Genomic DNA, 17591 nt, shown 5'->3' on the forward strand with positions numbered 1-17591 from the left:
AATAAGGTGGATCCTCACTAATAGTATCATAGATAGTTGGACTGGAAAGGATTCTGAGAATGTCCAGTTCAAACCGTTTGTTTTCCAATAAACAAACTGAGCAGGCTTGTAATTACGTTTTGAAAATTACTCAAACCCTTGCCTTTCACACTGAGCTTGGACTTTTCCCGTGAGTATGCTGCTTTTTTGAATCTGAGCACTGAAGTTCTATTTTTGAGCTCTCTCAGTACCTAAGGAGCATTGTAAATAAAACGATGTTCCGTTGTCCTCTAGCTCTCTTTCCAGCGCCTATTTTCTCCTTCCTCACTACATTTCTCATCCCAAGAGTTTTGGAAAAAAAAAATACTAGCTGCTAATGTAATAGTGATAGTCATGAGCCATTTCAGTTCAGTTCAAAAATATTTGCTGAAGATTTAGATAGTGTTACGTGGCTTAAGATTTGTGGGATAGGAGAAGATTAAATGGAGAGAATTACAACTCCTTAAAAAGGTGACAGAGTCAGACCAAGTAGTTGCTACAGCAAACACATTAAATAATACTGTAGTTATTTGATACGGTTCAAAGTCTAGTTTCTCTATATTTAATGAGAGATTCATGAAGACTGAACGTCCTTTGAGACATGAAGGAGTGAACATCTGATAGTGGAATATCATAGTATTAAGTGAGTTATTCCAGAAGAGATGTTATTTTTGGCGCTACATAGATTATACTGTAAAGGCACTCACCACAAATACTACCAACTCAAAGGTCTGACTCCATTCCAATTTATTTAGAGTTTATCACCACCACCAGAGAGTAAATTTCTGGACAGCAGGAACCCTTTCTCTGTTCGTTATTGCTGACTTCTGTGCCAAAAACTGACACAGTTTAAATAAGGCTTTATTAAATGTAGGACTTGACCGTTGGACCTTTGGTTACTCTTCTCCACAGAAGATCCACTAAGACTTTGAGATAGAACCTCTTACTTGTAGTCACAACAAAATCATCTGAGGAGAAGTAAAATTGTCAAAGGAAGATGAAATGCGCTCTTTGGTAGAAGAACTCAATAGACATTTACTAAATGTTTATTGTGTGTAAACCATTGTAGAAGACATAATGACGAAGATGTGCCCATAACATAATGGATGTATTGATAGTAATGTTCACAGTTTCATTTCAGGTCCCATTCTTCTCATCTCTCATCCCTGAAACAGGCCTTATAGAAGAGTAAATGAGACATAGTAACAACGTAACAGAATTTGTCCTCCTGGGCCTCACTCAGGATCCTGAGGGGCAAAAAGCATTGTTTGTCATGTTTTTACTCATCTACATTGTGACAATGGTGGGCAACCTGCTCATTTTGGTGACTATTTTTGCCAGCCACTCCCTGGGCTCCCCGATGTACTTCTTCCTTGCCTATCTATCACTCATGGATGCAGTTTATTCCACTGTCATTTCACCCAAATTGATTATAGACTTACTCTGTGATAAAAAGAGAATTTCCTTCCCAGCTTGCATGGGACAGGTCTTTCTAGGACACTTATTTGCAGGTGCCGAGGTCTTCGTTCTGGTGGCAATGGCCTATGATCGCTATGTGGCCATCTGTAAGCCATTGCACTACTTGACCGTCATGAATCAACAGGTTTGCATCCTGCTGGTGGTGGTGGCCTGGGTTGGAGGTTTTGTGCACTCTATGGTTCAAGTTCTCTTTGTGTACAACCTCCCCTTTTGTGGCCCCAATGTCATTGACCACTTCATGTGTGACATGTACCCATTATTAGAACTTGCCTGTGCTGACACCTACTTTGTAGGCCTCACTGTAGTTGCTAATGGTGGAGCAATCTGTATGGTCATCTTTATCCTTCTACTGATCTCCTATGGAGTCATCCTGAATTCCCTTAAAACCCACAGTCAGGAAGGGAGGCGCAAAGCCCTGTCTACCTGCAGTTCCCACATCACGGTGGTTGTCCTTTTCTTCGTTCCCTGTATTTTCATGTATGTTAGACCTGTTTCCAACTTTCCCATTGATAAATCCATAACTGTAGTTGGTACAGTTATCACGCCCATGTTGAATCCTTTAATATATACCTTGAGAAATTCGGAGATGAAAAATGCCATGGAAAAACTCTTGTGTAAAAAGTTAACCTTTGGTAGAATAAAATGTGTCACCCACACTGAACGCATTTGTTACTAGTTCTAAAGCAATAAACACGCAGTAAATTCTAACAATGGATGACAGTGAACTCAATGGATTCTCTAGGGATGCGTTTCTTTGTTTATACAAAATCATCAAAAAAGTAGAATAAATTGTCCTTTGAGGTTAGAAGGAATCTAATAGACCAATTCTGGAGGATGAATGAAAAGCACAGATATTTGTCCTATAACAAGGAAAAATAAACTAAGTTCACGTTGTAACTTTATTTTTCTCAGTTTATATTCAAAAGGGACTTAAAAGAAGGAGTTTTTTCTTTTCAAAAGTGAAAAACAAGCTAACTTTAAAAATCTACTTTCACTCAAAGTAATGAGAAAGCTATTTGGCTAACAGAGCAAATTTCTGGGGCTGATGATCTTGACTATGAGCCCACTGTTTTGCTGTGTTATGGGGTTCTTGGTTAGAGGCAATCTTGGGTGAGATTTAGTGGCAATGAATGAAAGGAGTTTTGTGATTCCATGCACAGGAGTGCTATAAGCAGAATGTGTCTATTCCTGTGAAGTCAAATCACTGCCTCTTTCATGATTAACTGGGTCTGATATAATAAACCGAATGCCAGATTTCTGACTGGTTCTTTATCGTTTTCTCTGCAAGGGCCTTTACTGAGGTTAGATTGAGCATTAAGCTACAGAAGTTGCCAGAAAAACATTGGTGAGGACAAATACATGTTATTAAGCCCATGCATCATATTAGACTGCTGTTAGATCCATTTTTTACATGGATCCATTCAGCAAGCAGTGAGAGCTTGGAAAGCACTTGACTGATGTTCACAGATGGATCGTCTTGTCAACTTGCTCATCAAGAGTCTTCTCCTTGATGTCTGGTGGGCATTCATGTGCAGCAAATATCTTTACAGATTATGCTCATTCTAAGAGGTCCATTCATTACTTTATTATCTCCCACACCTTTTGTCATCAAACTTTCAATCTTTTTCTTTTTCAGTTCCTGACCAGCTAGCCAAGCCATGAATGGGGTAGATATAGATCTACCTCATAGATCTGCCTCAGGTTATCTCCTCTTTGCAAAGTTCACAACCAGATATGCCTCCTGAAATAATGCCCACTGGGGATATTTCCTTTCACTGTTCCCTTTCATGGCCACTTTGTAGGACTGTATGCAATAATAATATTTTCCCCAGAGTCAGCACACCGTGTAAACCCATATATATAAGTGATTTTTTTGCCTTTTAAATAAAATCTAACTTTCTTAAGTGACCTTTTATGATTCCCCAGGAGTGAATGAGAGAGAAGTGATGAAGCAAAAGGAGCAATTAATAAGGAAATTTAAAAATAGATTATCAAGTTTTAATCTTTAAAAAGACTTTATTTTTTAGAGTAAGTTTAAGTTCACAGCAAAATTGAGTGGAATATATCGAGTTCCCGTAAACCCCTTGTCCCAAAACAGGCATGACCTCCCCCATTATTGACATCCTACAACACAATGGTATATGTGTTACATTAGATGGGTCTACCTTGAAACATCATTATTGCCTAAAGTACATAGATTACATTAGGATTCACTCTTGATATTGTGCTTTCTAGAAGTTTGAAAAAATGTACAATGACATGAATCCACCATTGTACTATTGTACAGACTAGTTTCATTGTCCTAAAAATCCTTTGTGTTCTGTCTTTTCATCCCTCCCTCCAGATTAACCTATAACAAATACTGATCTTTTGACTGTCTCCATAGTTTTGCCTTTTCCAAAATGTCATATAGTTGGAATTATACAGTATGTAGTTTTTTCAGATCAGCTTCTTTCACTAACTGATATGTCTGTAAGTTTCCTCTATGTCTTTTCATGGTTTTATAGCTCATTTATCTTTAGTGTTGAATAATGTTCCCTTGTCTTGATATACCACTGTTTATTTATCCATTCTTCTACTGAAGGATATCTTGGTGGTTTTGGCAATAATGGCAGGGTCTGGCAATTGTGAATAAAGCTGCTATAAACATCTGTGTAAGACTGCTTCGTGGACGAAAGTTTTCAACTTCTTTGGATAAATACTAAAAAACGTGATTGTAGGATCATAAGGTAAGAGTACGTTTAGTTTTGTAGGAAACTGCCAAAATGTCTTCCAAAGTGGCTTCGCTATTTTGCATTTCTACCAGCAATGAATGAGCAGTTGTTGTTCTACATCCTTGAGATGTAAACAACAGGGGTTGTTTATTTAAACAAAAAACAGCCGAATCCTGAAAACCGTGAGTTTTGTGGCACTTTAACTTGCCCTATTACATAACCCTCTCCACAGGAACATGGGATCTTTGCAATCGTGACACCCATGAAAACCAACAGTCTGACATACACTGGAGGGGGCTGAACAGGTTTAGAGATCCTCCAGACTTCACTCTCAAAGATTTATTTATTTATCTATCAGCACCTTGTATCTCCCATCTGCAGCACTAGTCTTTATATAATCTGAGTCAGAGCTCACACTGTGAGAACATTTTCTCTGAGGCATTTGTCTAAGAAAAATTCAGTGAAAACATTGAACATCCCAGCTGCCAGAGGTGATGATAATAAATGGGACAAACAAGAAGCTGATCAAAAAACTTGGAAAAATCTGCAGAATGAGATATCCATAGGGGAAATTGTTAAGCTCCAATATATCCCTGGGAATCTAGAAGACCATGTGCATGCCCAAGTCTGGATAAATTACCCAAGAAAGCTCTAATCTTTCAATGCCAACTAACCTTGTGGCTCCACACAAAGGAAGTGAAGGATAAAGTATAGTTGTAAATTGCTTGTTGGAGCATTAAAGGCATGACCCAATACACAAACATAACCTCTCACAAAAGCTGGGAGACTGACTGGTTTAATACATTTAAGGACATCTCCATCCAATAATAAATTAACTGACCACTAAGCTCATTGAGCAAAGACTTCAGGGGAAACTCATGACAAAGAATGCAGATGTTAAAATTAGATCTGGAAAGCCAAAGAAAGAACAAATTGCTACAACAACAAACAAGGACTACAAGAAATTTTCAGTGGTAGTGGTGGGGTAAATATGAATTCCAGAGTTGCCACATAATATTATTTAAATTTCCAGTTTTCATAAAAAAACGAAGACACGCAAAGAAATAGGAATGTATGGCTTATACAAACGAAAAAGAACAGTCAACACATAATGTCCCCAAGGCAGCCTAGATGGTGGACTTAGTAGACAAAAACTTTAAATTAGTTATTTTAAAATATTCAAAAAACTAAAAAGAACTATGTCTAGGGGCCAGCCCCGTGGCTTAGTGGTTAAGTGCGCACACTCCGCTACTGGCGGCCCAGGTTCGGATCCCGGGTGCACACCGACGCACCGCTTGTCCGGCCATGCTGAGGCGGCGTCCCACATACAGCAAATAGAAGGATGTGCAACTATGACATACGACTATCTACTGGGGCTTTGGGGATAAAAAGGGAAAAAAAGAAGGAGGAGGATTGGCAATAGATGTTAGCTCAGGGCTGGTCTTCCTCGGCAAAAAAAGAGGAGGATTGGCATGGATGTTAGCTCAGGGCTGGTCTTCCTCACAAAAAAAGAAAAGAAACTATGTCTAAAGAGCTAAAGGAAAGAACTATAGAATAATTCCTCAACAACTAAATAGATAAAACAATAAACAGGTGAAAATTATAAAAAGGAACAAAAAGACATTCTAGAGTTGAAAGTACAATAATTGAAATGAAAACTTCACTAAAGTGGCTCAATAGTAGATTTGAGTAAGTAGAGGAAAGCTGAGATTGAAGATAGGTCATTGAGATTACCCAGTCTGAGGGACAGAAAGAAAAAAGAATGCAGAAAGATGAGCAGAGTCTCAGAGACCAGTGGGACAACCCCAAGCATACCAACACACACAGATGAGAGTCCAAGAATAAGAGGGGACAGAGATATGGGTAATAAGAGTATTTGAAAAAATAATCATTAGACTTTCAAAATTTGATGAAAATCATTTATCTACATGTCAAAGAAGCTTAGTAAAGGCCAACTGGGATAAACTTAAAGAGATATACACAAATACATCATAATCAAATTGTGAAGGGCAAAGAAAAAAAGAGAACCTCCAAAATAGCAAGATGAGAACTACAAGCTCTCCTCAGTAAGGGTCGTAGCCAATATCTCATCAAAAACCATGGAGGCCTGAAGACAGTGGGATAATATATCCAACGTGCTGAAGAAAAAAAGAGAAGCACTGTCGGTCGCAAATGATATATCACGCAAAACCATCATTCAAAAATGAAGAAAAAAAATGTTCCCAGATAAACAAAAATGGAGAAAAGTCATTACTAGTAGACTTGCCTTATACTAGATACTAAAGGCAGTTCCTCAGGCTGAAATGAAAGCTCGCTAGATAGTATCTTGAATCCACATGAAGAAACAAAGAGCACTGGTAAAAATAACTACATAGGCAAACGTAAAAGACAATATAAATATAGATATATTTGCTTTGAATTCTTTCATTATCTGATTTAGAATACAACAGTGTAAACAACAAGTCAAAATCTATGTGAATGCCCTTATAATATATAAAGATGTACTTTGTATGATGCTAGCAGTACAAAGAAGAGGGGAAGGGAATGGAGCTATATAAAAGCAAACATTTTATTTATTGAGATATCATTCACATATCATAAAATTCAACATTTTAAAGCATAAAATTCAGTGGTTTTTAGTCTGTTTACAAATTTCTGCAACTATCGCCACTATCTAATTCCAGAACCTTTTTTCATTCCCAAAAGCAACCCAGGGCAGAGGATTCTGGGAAGATAGTGGAGTGGGAAGCACCAGAAATCTGTCCTTCCACCTGGACAATGATTGCACAGGCAGAAGCTGCTGATGTAAACATTCTGGAACTCTGGAGGCTATTGAAGGCTTACAACTTCCAGACAAAGGCTTGGATGGTAAATTACAGTTAATTTCAGTCAATTTCAGCTCTCCGCACAGTAGCAGCTCCCCATCCCCACCACTGTCAGCCCTGTGGCAGGCAGCTGTGGATATGTTCCTGGAACAGCTTGAACACAGCTTGTGGGAGCCGGGGTGGGCAAAAATGACCCTACCCTCCAAGTATCAGGATCTGTGCTCTGACCACTGATTGCTGTTTCTGATCACAGAGGCGCAGACAAAGAGGTGGTGGCCATTGTTGTTGCACCTCCTCCCAAGGTTAACAGCTCCTCCTTCTCTGGTTGAAATGAGTTCTATGTTTAAAGGGGGGTGATGCCTTTTTCCCTCCTTCATTTTTCTCTTTTTTCCTTTTAGGAGCCAGATATCAAAGAATAGGACGTTCAAAAGAAACTACATATACTAGGGAAATTAGAAAGTCACCATGCATACCCAGGGAAAGGACCAAGCTCAGCAAAGCCCTGGGAAGAACTTAAGTTTACACCTCAGGCTGATCCTTGGCACAGAGATAGCCTACAACAATCAAGTAAATAAATAAATAAACAACAGCAATTAAATGAAAAAGCAAACCAAAATTCAGCGATCCTGGGGAAGAGGGGAGAATCTGATTTCCACATTGTTAGATTCATATGCCTAATTTTCAACAAAATCATGAAGCATACAAAGAAACAGGAAAGTATGGCCCAGTCAAATGAAAATAGTAAATCAACAGAAATTATCCCTAAAAAGAACTGATGACTAGACAAAATTTTAAGACCACTCTCCTAAAGATGCTCAAAAAGTAACAGAAGATATGGCAAAAGTCAAGAAAACCGTGTATGAATAAAATGGAAATATCAATAAAGAGATAGAAAACCTCCATATAAATAAATGTCAAAAAAGAGATAGCATGTTTTTTAGAGCATGTGTAGAAAGATTCAGATTTAAGGACCTGCCATTGTTATATAAAAGTCATCTGAACACCAAGTGTCAAATATTTCTGGATTTAACTTTTATGTTGTTTTCTTATATTACTTTATAATAGTCTCTTTCAAATTACACATCCTAGTTACTTATTTCTATATTTAAGAAATAGTGTTTTCTTTTGGGCAAAACTTCTGAGTTGGAATTTTGTATGCAGATATCTCATCTGAGTTGAATTGAAACTTTTAGTAAATTGATTAGAAATAATCTTGTGCCATTTTCATTAAATATATCTGCCATACACAAAGAATAAAGCTTTTTACTTCATTCCAGTGCCCTCCTTGTTTTCAGAATTTCAGATATACTCTGATTAATTGAAAATAAACGATTCTTGTGCATGTGACCTTATATCTTTGCTATTAATAAGTGACTTGCTCTTTGCTGTTAGATTGCTATTTTTTTTCCACTTAATTCCCCTAAAATGATTGGCCAGGAGAAGCCTCTGAAAATATCGAATGCACTGGAAGGATCGTGTGGAAGGTCTTGGTTCTCTAGAGCATGATTCCTCAGTGAATTTAATTTTGAACAAGCAGCCTTGGGGACAAACTGTTTTAACAACTCAGTGAAGTGATTTGTTGTTCATTGTTGATTAAATGCCCAGTCACATCTTCATCTACTTGGCAGAAGATTTCTCCTTGGGTATTAATGTTACTATCAAGATGTAAAATAAAAGCTATTACTTTACTAGATATGAACCACATTAAAACTGTCATATGAATGCTTTAAAAAATACCTGAAACAAAGCCCATTTCTTTAATTATCCCACTCTCTGTATTATTGACTAAAAATGCTATTATTTGTTCCATTAATTTTATCAGTTAAACATAATAATTAGGTTTTAAACTTGATTCTTGATACATATTCTCAATGACAGCTTTCAAATTTGATGATTCATCAGTCACATCAATGGTATATTCTTGAAGCCAACTCTGGATAATTCCATAACCAAACCGTAAAATGTTTATGAAAGTTGAAGAAGATGGTCATGCTTTGTGCAGGCATAGAGAGATATACCTGTGCGTGACAGAGCATTCCAGCTGCAGTGGTTACAGGTACCCTAATCTTTCTCTGCAGTCACACCCAGATTGATGTGGTCAGTCTTGGCTTATCTTCATCAAACTAAACCTTCATCTTCCAGGACAAAAGATAGAATTTTAGAAGCTTGGATTTGGAACAAGTGACCGAAGAGGAAATAGAAAACCCAGGTAACATATTTACAAACACTTTTCACTGCTGTGAGAATAGGGCAAAACAGACTTAGGTGGAATGCACCAGGTATCTTTCTTAAGAAGTAGATTTTGTCATTTGATCCCAAATGTTTTATTCCAGAAGTTCCTGGAATAAGACAGCACATGTATTTTCTCCACTTTATAGAATATTATTGGAATAAGCACAATGGAAATAATTTTTCCGATATTTTGTATTACAGTTATTTAAATGTATACCGAAATACAGAAAATGCAGAGCATAACATAACATAACATAACATAACATAACATAACATTAACATACAATATAATATGTCACACATGTTGTCTTCAAAATAACTTTTCTAGATTGCTTTATATAATCTAGAGAATCCAACAATTATTTATTTTGAATCTTAATATATCGAAGATAATAGTAAGGATTACTATAGCTTTTTATAATTTGTTACCTTGTGTATGGTATCTTTAAATGTTCGTGTAATGTGTAGGTGTTTTATTTCTGTTGATAATATTTTTATTGTGGTAAAATATACATTACATCATTATGCGTTCATCATTTCTATCCATCTCCAGAACTTTTTCATTGCCCCAAACTGAAACTGCACCCATTAAACAATAACTTCCCATTTCCTCTTCCCCTCATGTCCTGGTAACCACTGTTGTACTTTCTGTTTCTGTGAACAGGACTATTCTAGTTACCTCACAAAAGAAATCATAAAACATTTTCCCTTTTGTGTCTGGTGTATTGTACTCAGAACAATGTCTTCAAGGTTCATCCATGTTGTAGCGTGCACCAGAATTTACTTCCTTTTCAAGGCTGAATAATTTATTTTATTATTTGTATATACCACAGTTTGTTTACGCATTCACTGGTTGGTGGACATTTGGGTTTTTAACCCGCTTTTGGCTAATGTGAATAATTCAGCTATGAATATTGGTGTACAATTATCTGTTTGAGTCTCTGCTTTCTCTTTTTTTGTGTATATACTCCAAGTAACATTTTGATATATAAATTAATAGCCCCTTATTACAAAGGGAAAATCAAAACTGACCGTGTGGAAACTTGAGTTCAGAGAAATTTAGTTACTTGTTCGATTCACCAACCTGTACTTATTTCTTATTAGAAAGTAAATTTTAGTGTCTGTGTAAATAGAATTAACAAATTTTGTTAGATACGAGAACTATAGAATCTTAAAGAAAATGCCAACATCTGTATCAGCCAGTGGGTTGATTGCATGGATATTTTCTCATTTTTAGGGTCTTAAAATTATTGTGAATGAAACTGGACACATTACATTATGCACCCAATTGACCTCTCAATTTATAAAAAGAAGATCCCTCAGATTAAATTTAGTTGTAATGAAACATTTCAAAGAGGAGAATGAAATATGGAGAAAGACAGACAAGGGAATTTCCACACAGTACCGTGAATGGTAAAGAAAGGATAGCTTCCATAATTGTATACAATAATTTTTGACCCAGTCAATCCATCTATCTCTTAGGGAATGCTCTTTTGGATAATTAGAGAAGAGAGTGGACTTTAGAGAAATTCATATAAAACTAATTGTAGAGATGTGGCACTAAAGTAACATGGGGAAACAAATAATAGTAATAGTAATAATAGTAAATAATATCTTGAATTTATGTAGTATTTTTTATTTGTCAGACAATTTTTGGAGAGCTTTATTTGCATTATCATATTTAATCCTTAAAACCATCCTATGTTGTAGGTGCTATTTTAAGTCTCATTATACGGATGATGTTGAGTAATTTATCAAAAGTTATGCAGTTGGTAAGTACAGATTATGAGGTCCATATTGCAAATCAGAATTTAGAACCTGAATTCTCAAAAAGTGCACTATGCAGGCATCCTGGTCCAGCCATGCAAAATTACAAAACAAAACTGACAAAGATAGGCAATCCACTCTCTGATTGTTGTTTTCCTGTATTTGTCCCCAAAGTCTATTCAACCACATTCAGGTTTTAGAGGTAGCATTTTTCCTTTACTATGAAGAAATTGACTTGGAAAATGTGATATTTCTTTAAAATTTATCTTTTTAAGAAAAAAACAGATGAGCTGATTAAGTCTTTACTAGGATCTCAGAATTTTTGCTGCATCATTTTTATGGTTATTGCTCAATTATTTACAAAAAAGGCTATTGCCTACATGAGAAACAGGTTTTACTTTACAGACAATTAAATAGAAGCCATGATGAGGCATTGTGATCATACGTTTCAAAAGGATCTGGACTAAAACTCAAAATATCAGAGTCTAAAATTTCCAATATCTTGTTGATTGAAAGTATTTCCAGTATTTCACACCTAGTGAACCACATAGGTGGTTTGTTCTTCTGCCTTATGTTGTTGAATTTGGCATAGTGTAGATCTACTTAATTTATGTTATTTTAATTGTCATTGTGGGATGCTGACCATGGATTTATATTTTTGAGCATTCCTTAATGAATTATTTGTTTCTTATTGAATATGTTAAGAAATTTGATGAATTTCATGAATGTGTGAATCAGATATATTTGTTTTTAATAAAATACAATATTGGTAAAGTAGAGAATTTTGTATCATAAGTCAAATTAATAGTTTTCCATTGTTTAGAGTAATTATGTTCATAGGAACATTTTTAATAGTCAAATATTTATTAATCACTTAAAATGTATTAGGCACACTCATAGATTCTGTAGATACAATGATTAATAAGAAAGGTTTACTATCCTGACAGATCCAACAGATGATAGTGGAAAACACAGCTATAAACAAATAAGTGTTGTAAGTGTTCAACAGGCCAAGTGGTCAGACCTTCCTAGTGGAAGCTCTCTCTTGAATGCTTGGACTACTCCTACAAACTGTGACTATTTATTTTCCATTGTAAATGCAGTTTAGCTTCCTAATTGTGAGTGAAGATATTTAATACGTATATATGCAATGAACTGCCAGAAGCCCTGGAGATGGAACTTCTTTAGGCAGCTGGTCTCATCCACTGATAATGTTTAGAATTTTATTTACTCATTTTTCTTTAATTTGGAAGTAGAAGATTCTGAAAGGCAAGTCCTGGTACCGATGCTGTGTTATCCTTCAGGCCACCTCCTGATTGACAGCTCAGGAAATCTGAAATTTCCTCTACTTCAACTCATTCAGGCCCTGAAACCAAACTGTTTACCAATTTTAAAGCATGTTTCATTCAGCTTACAGTGTTTGCTGGTTTCTATCTGCCTTTTCTCTGTTATCTCTTATTTTCTCTCATATACACTTTTATTCTCTCTCTGGTCTTTGAGCACAAATTTGCCTAATAGGACAAAGGATAGAAAGTCTCTTGCCCTTTGCAAATGATCATCTACAAATGTGGACACTTAAACAGAGCACATTCAAAATAATTCTGCCAATATGAAGTTCCACATCTTACACTTAAAATTGACTATGGACTATTCTGGAAAGTACTGACAAATGATTTATTTTACTCAAGTGAGAATGAATATCTTGTATTCAACACAGACTCAGAGAACCAGAACTAATAAGATGAACAAGATAACTAGCCTCATATATTGATTATTAATAATCAAACAACTTTCAACACATTCTAATTCACCCTGATTAAAATAAAGATAATCTACCAGTGGAAGTGTTATCGAGTCATTTAGGAAAAAGTTTCAATGACAACAATTCATAAACACACATCTGGAAAGGTCATAACATTTCCAATAAGAATATAAGTCGTGATGTGATTTTGCCCAAGATGACTGAGCAAAATCGAGTAATACTTCTGGATTTTTGGTATATAGTTTGTTCTACTACACCATGATTCTGCCTAAAATCTTTATTTTGGCATTCTGAATTGAGCTATGGTTAGCAATAATTAATTGCGAGCAATTTTAGAAAGTAGGGAAAATGCCTATGTAACACCCAACCCATTCATTTTGATTTGTATTATCCTTTTTTCCTTCAATAACCTAGGTTGTAAAAAATGTCAATTCAGTTTGTGTATGTGTGTGTATGTTATTTTCAAAAAACACATTGCTTTCATTAGACTTTCTTGGCTGGGGAGAATTTAATATATTTATCTCCCCTCAGTTGCTTTCTTATGAGTGTTGATATGCAGTTTAATGAAATAAAATTCAAAAAGCATATAATGAGCACTTACAATATGACTGGGTTTCTTTTTTATTGTTGTGAGTGACTTATTCCTCAAGTCTTGGAGCTCACAGTAAAGTTACTCAGAAAGGTAGTTATCCAAACGTCAGCCTATAATTTTATGCTCCAGGTACTGGGTATTACTTTACATAAATATATAAATAAAATTATCAGGGATGAGATTGTTTTCATGGAGGGTCTCTGAAGTCCAAAAAACATTCAAGAACAAAAGAAATGATATATAATGTCAAAAATGCCATCTTTACGAGAGATATTCTGGAGAAAGTATCTTTCTTGTTGTTCTGTAGATCATCTCACAGACATGCCCACTCACATATACTCCAGTTAGAATACTGCAGTCTCATCATTGTAGTTGAAGCAAGAAATTTGTGGAAAGGAACGGAATAATTGTGGGAGGAGATTCCAAACTATCATTTTCTGAAGAGTTACTCTGTGTGAGGCCCTGTGGAGCAAACATTGTTGAGTAAGGCATCATGTTTTTGATATAAAGCTTGGGATCCTTTCAAATTCATTATTGTCCCTTTTGTTTGCAGCATCTGACGCCTGAGTTCAACATCTTCAGAAGATCACATGGAAAATAGGAACAATGTGACTGAGTTTGTCCTCTTGGGGCTCACACAGAGCCCTGAGGGGCAAAAAGTTCTATTTGTCCCATTCTTACCCATCTACACTGTGACGATAGTGGGCAATCTGCTCATCACGGCAGCCATCATGGCCAGCTTGTCACTGGGTGCCCCAATGTACTTTTTTCTGGTTTATTTATCATTTATTTATACTGGCTATTCTACTTCCATTGCTCCCAAAATGATTGTAGCCTTGTTCTATGAGGAAAGACCATTTCCTTCCAGGCTTGTATGACTCAAGTCTTTGTAGATCATTTATTTGCTGGTGCTGAAGTCATTCTTCTGGTGGTGATGGCCTATGACCAATATGTAGCCATCTGTAAACCTCTTCATTATTTGGTCATCATGAATCGGCAGGTATGTGTTGTCATGCTGCTGGTGGCCTGGACTGGAGGCTTTCTGCACTCATTGGTTCAACTTCTCTTTATTTATCAGCTCCATTTCTGTGGCCCCAATGTCATTGACAACCTCCTGTGTGATATGTAGCCCTTATTGAAACTTGCTTACACCAATACCTACCTCATTGGACTTTCTGTGATAGCTAATGGAGGAGAATGGGCGTTGTCATCTTCATTCTCCTAGTTTCCTTTGGGGTCATATTATACTCCCTTAAGACTCATGGTTTAGAAGGGGAATGCAAAAATTTCTACACTTTTGCACCCCATATGACTGTGGTCATATTATTCTTTGTTCCCTGTTTCTTCCTGTATGCAAGACCCAATTCCGCTTTTCCCATTGCTAAATCCATGACTGTGGTTTTAACTTTCATAACTCCCATGCCGAACCCCTTAATCTACACCCTGAGAAAGGGAGAAATGAAAAATGCCATGGGAAAACTTTGGAGTAAAAATGTGACTTTAGTTGGAAGAGGGCTGATATTCATTCTTTCACAGAAGCATGGAACACTTTCACTATCAGTGATTATATTTAAAAATAATTTCCTTTGGGTTAGTTAGCTTATTTATTTTTAAAACAGTGATTTAAATTAATTTTATCTGAGTGGAATATGCTATAGCCATTAGAGAGTAAGAGAATTGTATAGGTTTAATCTCTTAAATGTAATCATATTATGTTAAGATTCTTTAGCAGATAATAAATTTTTGGTTTTATTTCAGGTTCTTGTTTGTGGGGGATGGTACCTCCTTGGTACATAAAAATGTGACATAACAGAACTTGTTCCCTTTTCTAGACTAGACAGTTGTATGGGTTCTAAAGCAATCTTTCTACTCACCATTGTAGCTATATTATTTTCATCATTATCTAAGTTAATCTAATTCCACAATTGGCACAAGAAACAACTACTTTGAAGAAGTGCTGTAAACTTTACCTGGTGTGAAGTGCCAACATTATAATAGGGTTTGTAACTATCACTTAATGTACTTCTGAAAAGAATATTTAAAATTTATGATCACCATGAATGGTAGAATGATTAAAAAACCAAAATAGCATAATGAAAAATTTTAAAGTCAGATAGTAACCCACCTAAATGTTTAATTTGTACAATAGCAAATATACAGACTGTGTATAGAGTTCATTTGTTACCAAACAGACAAATTCAGAAGTGGCAGACTTTTTCTTCTCTTGGCCTAGTGTTTTGTCTTCATGTAGACTTAAGGAAGGAGTTAAAAATTAAAGATGAATGCTATAAAAGTTCTCTTCTGAAGTTCACTTAAGTTAAGTGAAATAATTGGGTTGTTGGCAAGATCTGCTAATGGTGGTGAAATACCCCTGAGGCATGATTAGCCACAGCTAAGAAACTTCACAGAATTTACCCACAAAAACAGGATATGTGTTAGCACTTATAAGGCTCAAGAGAAAGGCCTTATCCAAAGAAGGCATTTATAAATCATCAAAGACACTTATCATATCTGAGCTAGTTGGCATTTTTAGTCTTACAACTTTACTTCTTTCTTGGTGAACCAACTGCTGCCTAGGGCCCTGGCCATGGAGCTATGTCAGACAAGTTCATAGGTGAGATTTTTTTTTCCAGGAAATAATATAATTGTAGAATCTCAGGTTTAAATGGATCTTACAAATCACATTATCATCCACACCCCCACCAGTCTGAGTTTTAAGTCTCTTCTTTAGCTGTCAAGCATCAACAATGATAGAATCAATTACAATACTACCAATTTAGAAGTAAAAATATTTTGGGGTCTTTTTTTCTTATTGATATATATTTAAATTAGAATCATATTATCTACTCAAATTGCACTCAGATTTTTCCCCACTTAATATTACAACCTAAGAATTTTGCTATGATATTGCACAATTGTTTAAAAATATCTCTGTTATAAACTACACATTATTCAAAGAGATGCACTGTATTTTACTTATCCATTTCTCTAATGTTGGACATTCCATGTAGTTTCTAATTTTCCACAAGTCTTAATAATTGTATTGAACATATTTGTACACAATGATTTTTCTATTTTAAAAATATTTTCTTTTCAGGTTTATTCCTAGAAAGATTATTGTGGAGTCAAAGTAAAAAGACAAAGTGATTTCTATTTCTCCACAGTTATTTCTAAATGACTTTTATTAATTATGTCTTTTTCTTACTTTATGTCACTGGACTCTCCTGACCTCTTGGGGAGTCCACCTCAGAACAAGGAATGTAGTGAAGCTGTGTACTTTCTGCTCGCATATGTATAAGAGTTCACTTTGGATAATTAAAAAATAAAGCTCTTTATCCATTATCTTTGAAAGAAAAAGAAACATTTTTTGCAGAGTACATTTTATTATAGCAATGTTTTCTCTTTTCTTTCCATTGGGAATTTACATCCCAAATTTCCTCGTTCTATTACCATGCATGGTAATGGAATGCATGTTATGGATGTTATGCGAGGAGAAGATGTGAGAGTGCAGAGGGCAGAAACAGAAAGGAGGGGGAGGGTCTCAGGCATGGAGGACCTACTGCCGTTTGGTAATAAAATGTTGGGGTGGATTAACAAGACATTTAACAGGGACACTTTTTATGACTTTACATGGACAAACATACATTAATGTACATAGTAAGTGTCCAGTAAATGCTTGTAGACTGAGTGAACAAGAAATAGGTCCTTACAGTAAGTAATAGATTTTATACATGTTTTTGTGTGTTTGCATGCATAGTACTTTATCTATCTTATTTAGTAGACTATTTCTTTCTATTTTCCACATTAAATTTATATATGTATATATATATATATTTTTTTTTTAGTGAGGAAGATTGGCCCTGAGCTAACATCTGTGCCAGTCTTCGTCTGTCTTGGATGTAGGTTGCTGCTACAGCATGGCTTGATGTAGGTCAGTGCCCGGGATCCAAACCCACGAACCGCGGGCTGCCGAAGTGGAGCACGCTGAACTTAACCACTGCGCCACAGGGCTGGCCCTAAATTTCTATTTTGAAAATTTGAAAATAGGGGTTTCTTTTGCTTAATACATCCTCATGTATTGAATACCTATCCCAGAGGCTTTTTTTTTTATCCCAGTCTACTGAAGCTGTAAATAACTGAATAGGGTCATGTTAAATTGTATGTGGAACAGAATTTTGAAGAGTAAAATATATTAATTAATG

The 17591-nt window shown here is 35.8% G+C and overlaps 1 protein-coding gene and 1 pseudogene across 2 annotated transcripts; both read left to right on the top strand.

The window, feature by feature from the left end:
• The first annotated feature begins 1210 nt into the window (after positions 1 to 1210).
• On the top strand, positions 1211 to 2198 carry LOC101402074 (olfactory receptor 4A16-like). The gene is given in 2 exon segments (XM_014797688.2): positions 1211 to 2125; positions 2127 to 2198. Coding segments are annotated over 2 exon segments (987 nt in total).
• A 6695-nt stretch (positions 2199 to 8893) lies between these two features.
• LOC147912618 (olfactory receptor 4A15-like) lies at positions 8894 to 16442 on the top strand (annotated as a pseudogene). The gene is made up of 2 exons (XR_015549732.1): positions 8894 to 9245; positions 13943 to 16442. The product of XR_015549732.1 is annotated as an olfactory receptor 4A15-like (transcript).
• Positions 16443 to 17591: the final 1149 nt, after the last annotated feature.

The sequence above is a fragment of the Ceratotherium simum genome, chromosome 34, assembly GCF_057802395.1.
Source record: "Ceratotherium simum simum isolate JZ-2026a chromosome 34, ASM5780239v1, whole genome shotgun sequence".
In the NCBI taxonomy this organism is placed as follows: Eukaryota; Metazoa; Chordata; class Mammalia; order Perissodactyla; family Rhinocerotidae; genus Ceratotherium; species Ceratotherium simum.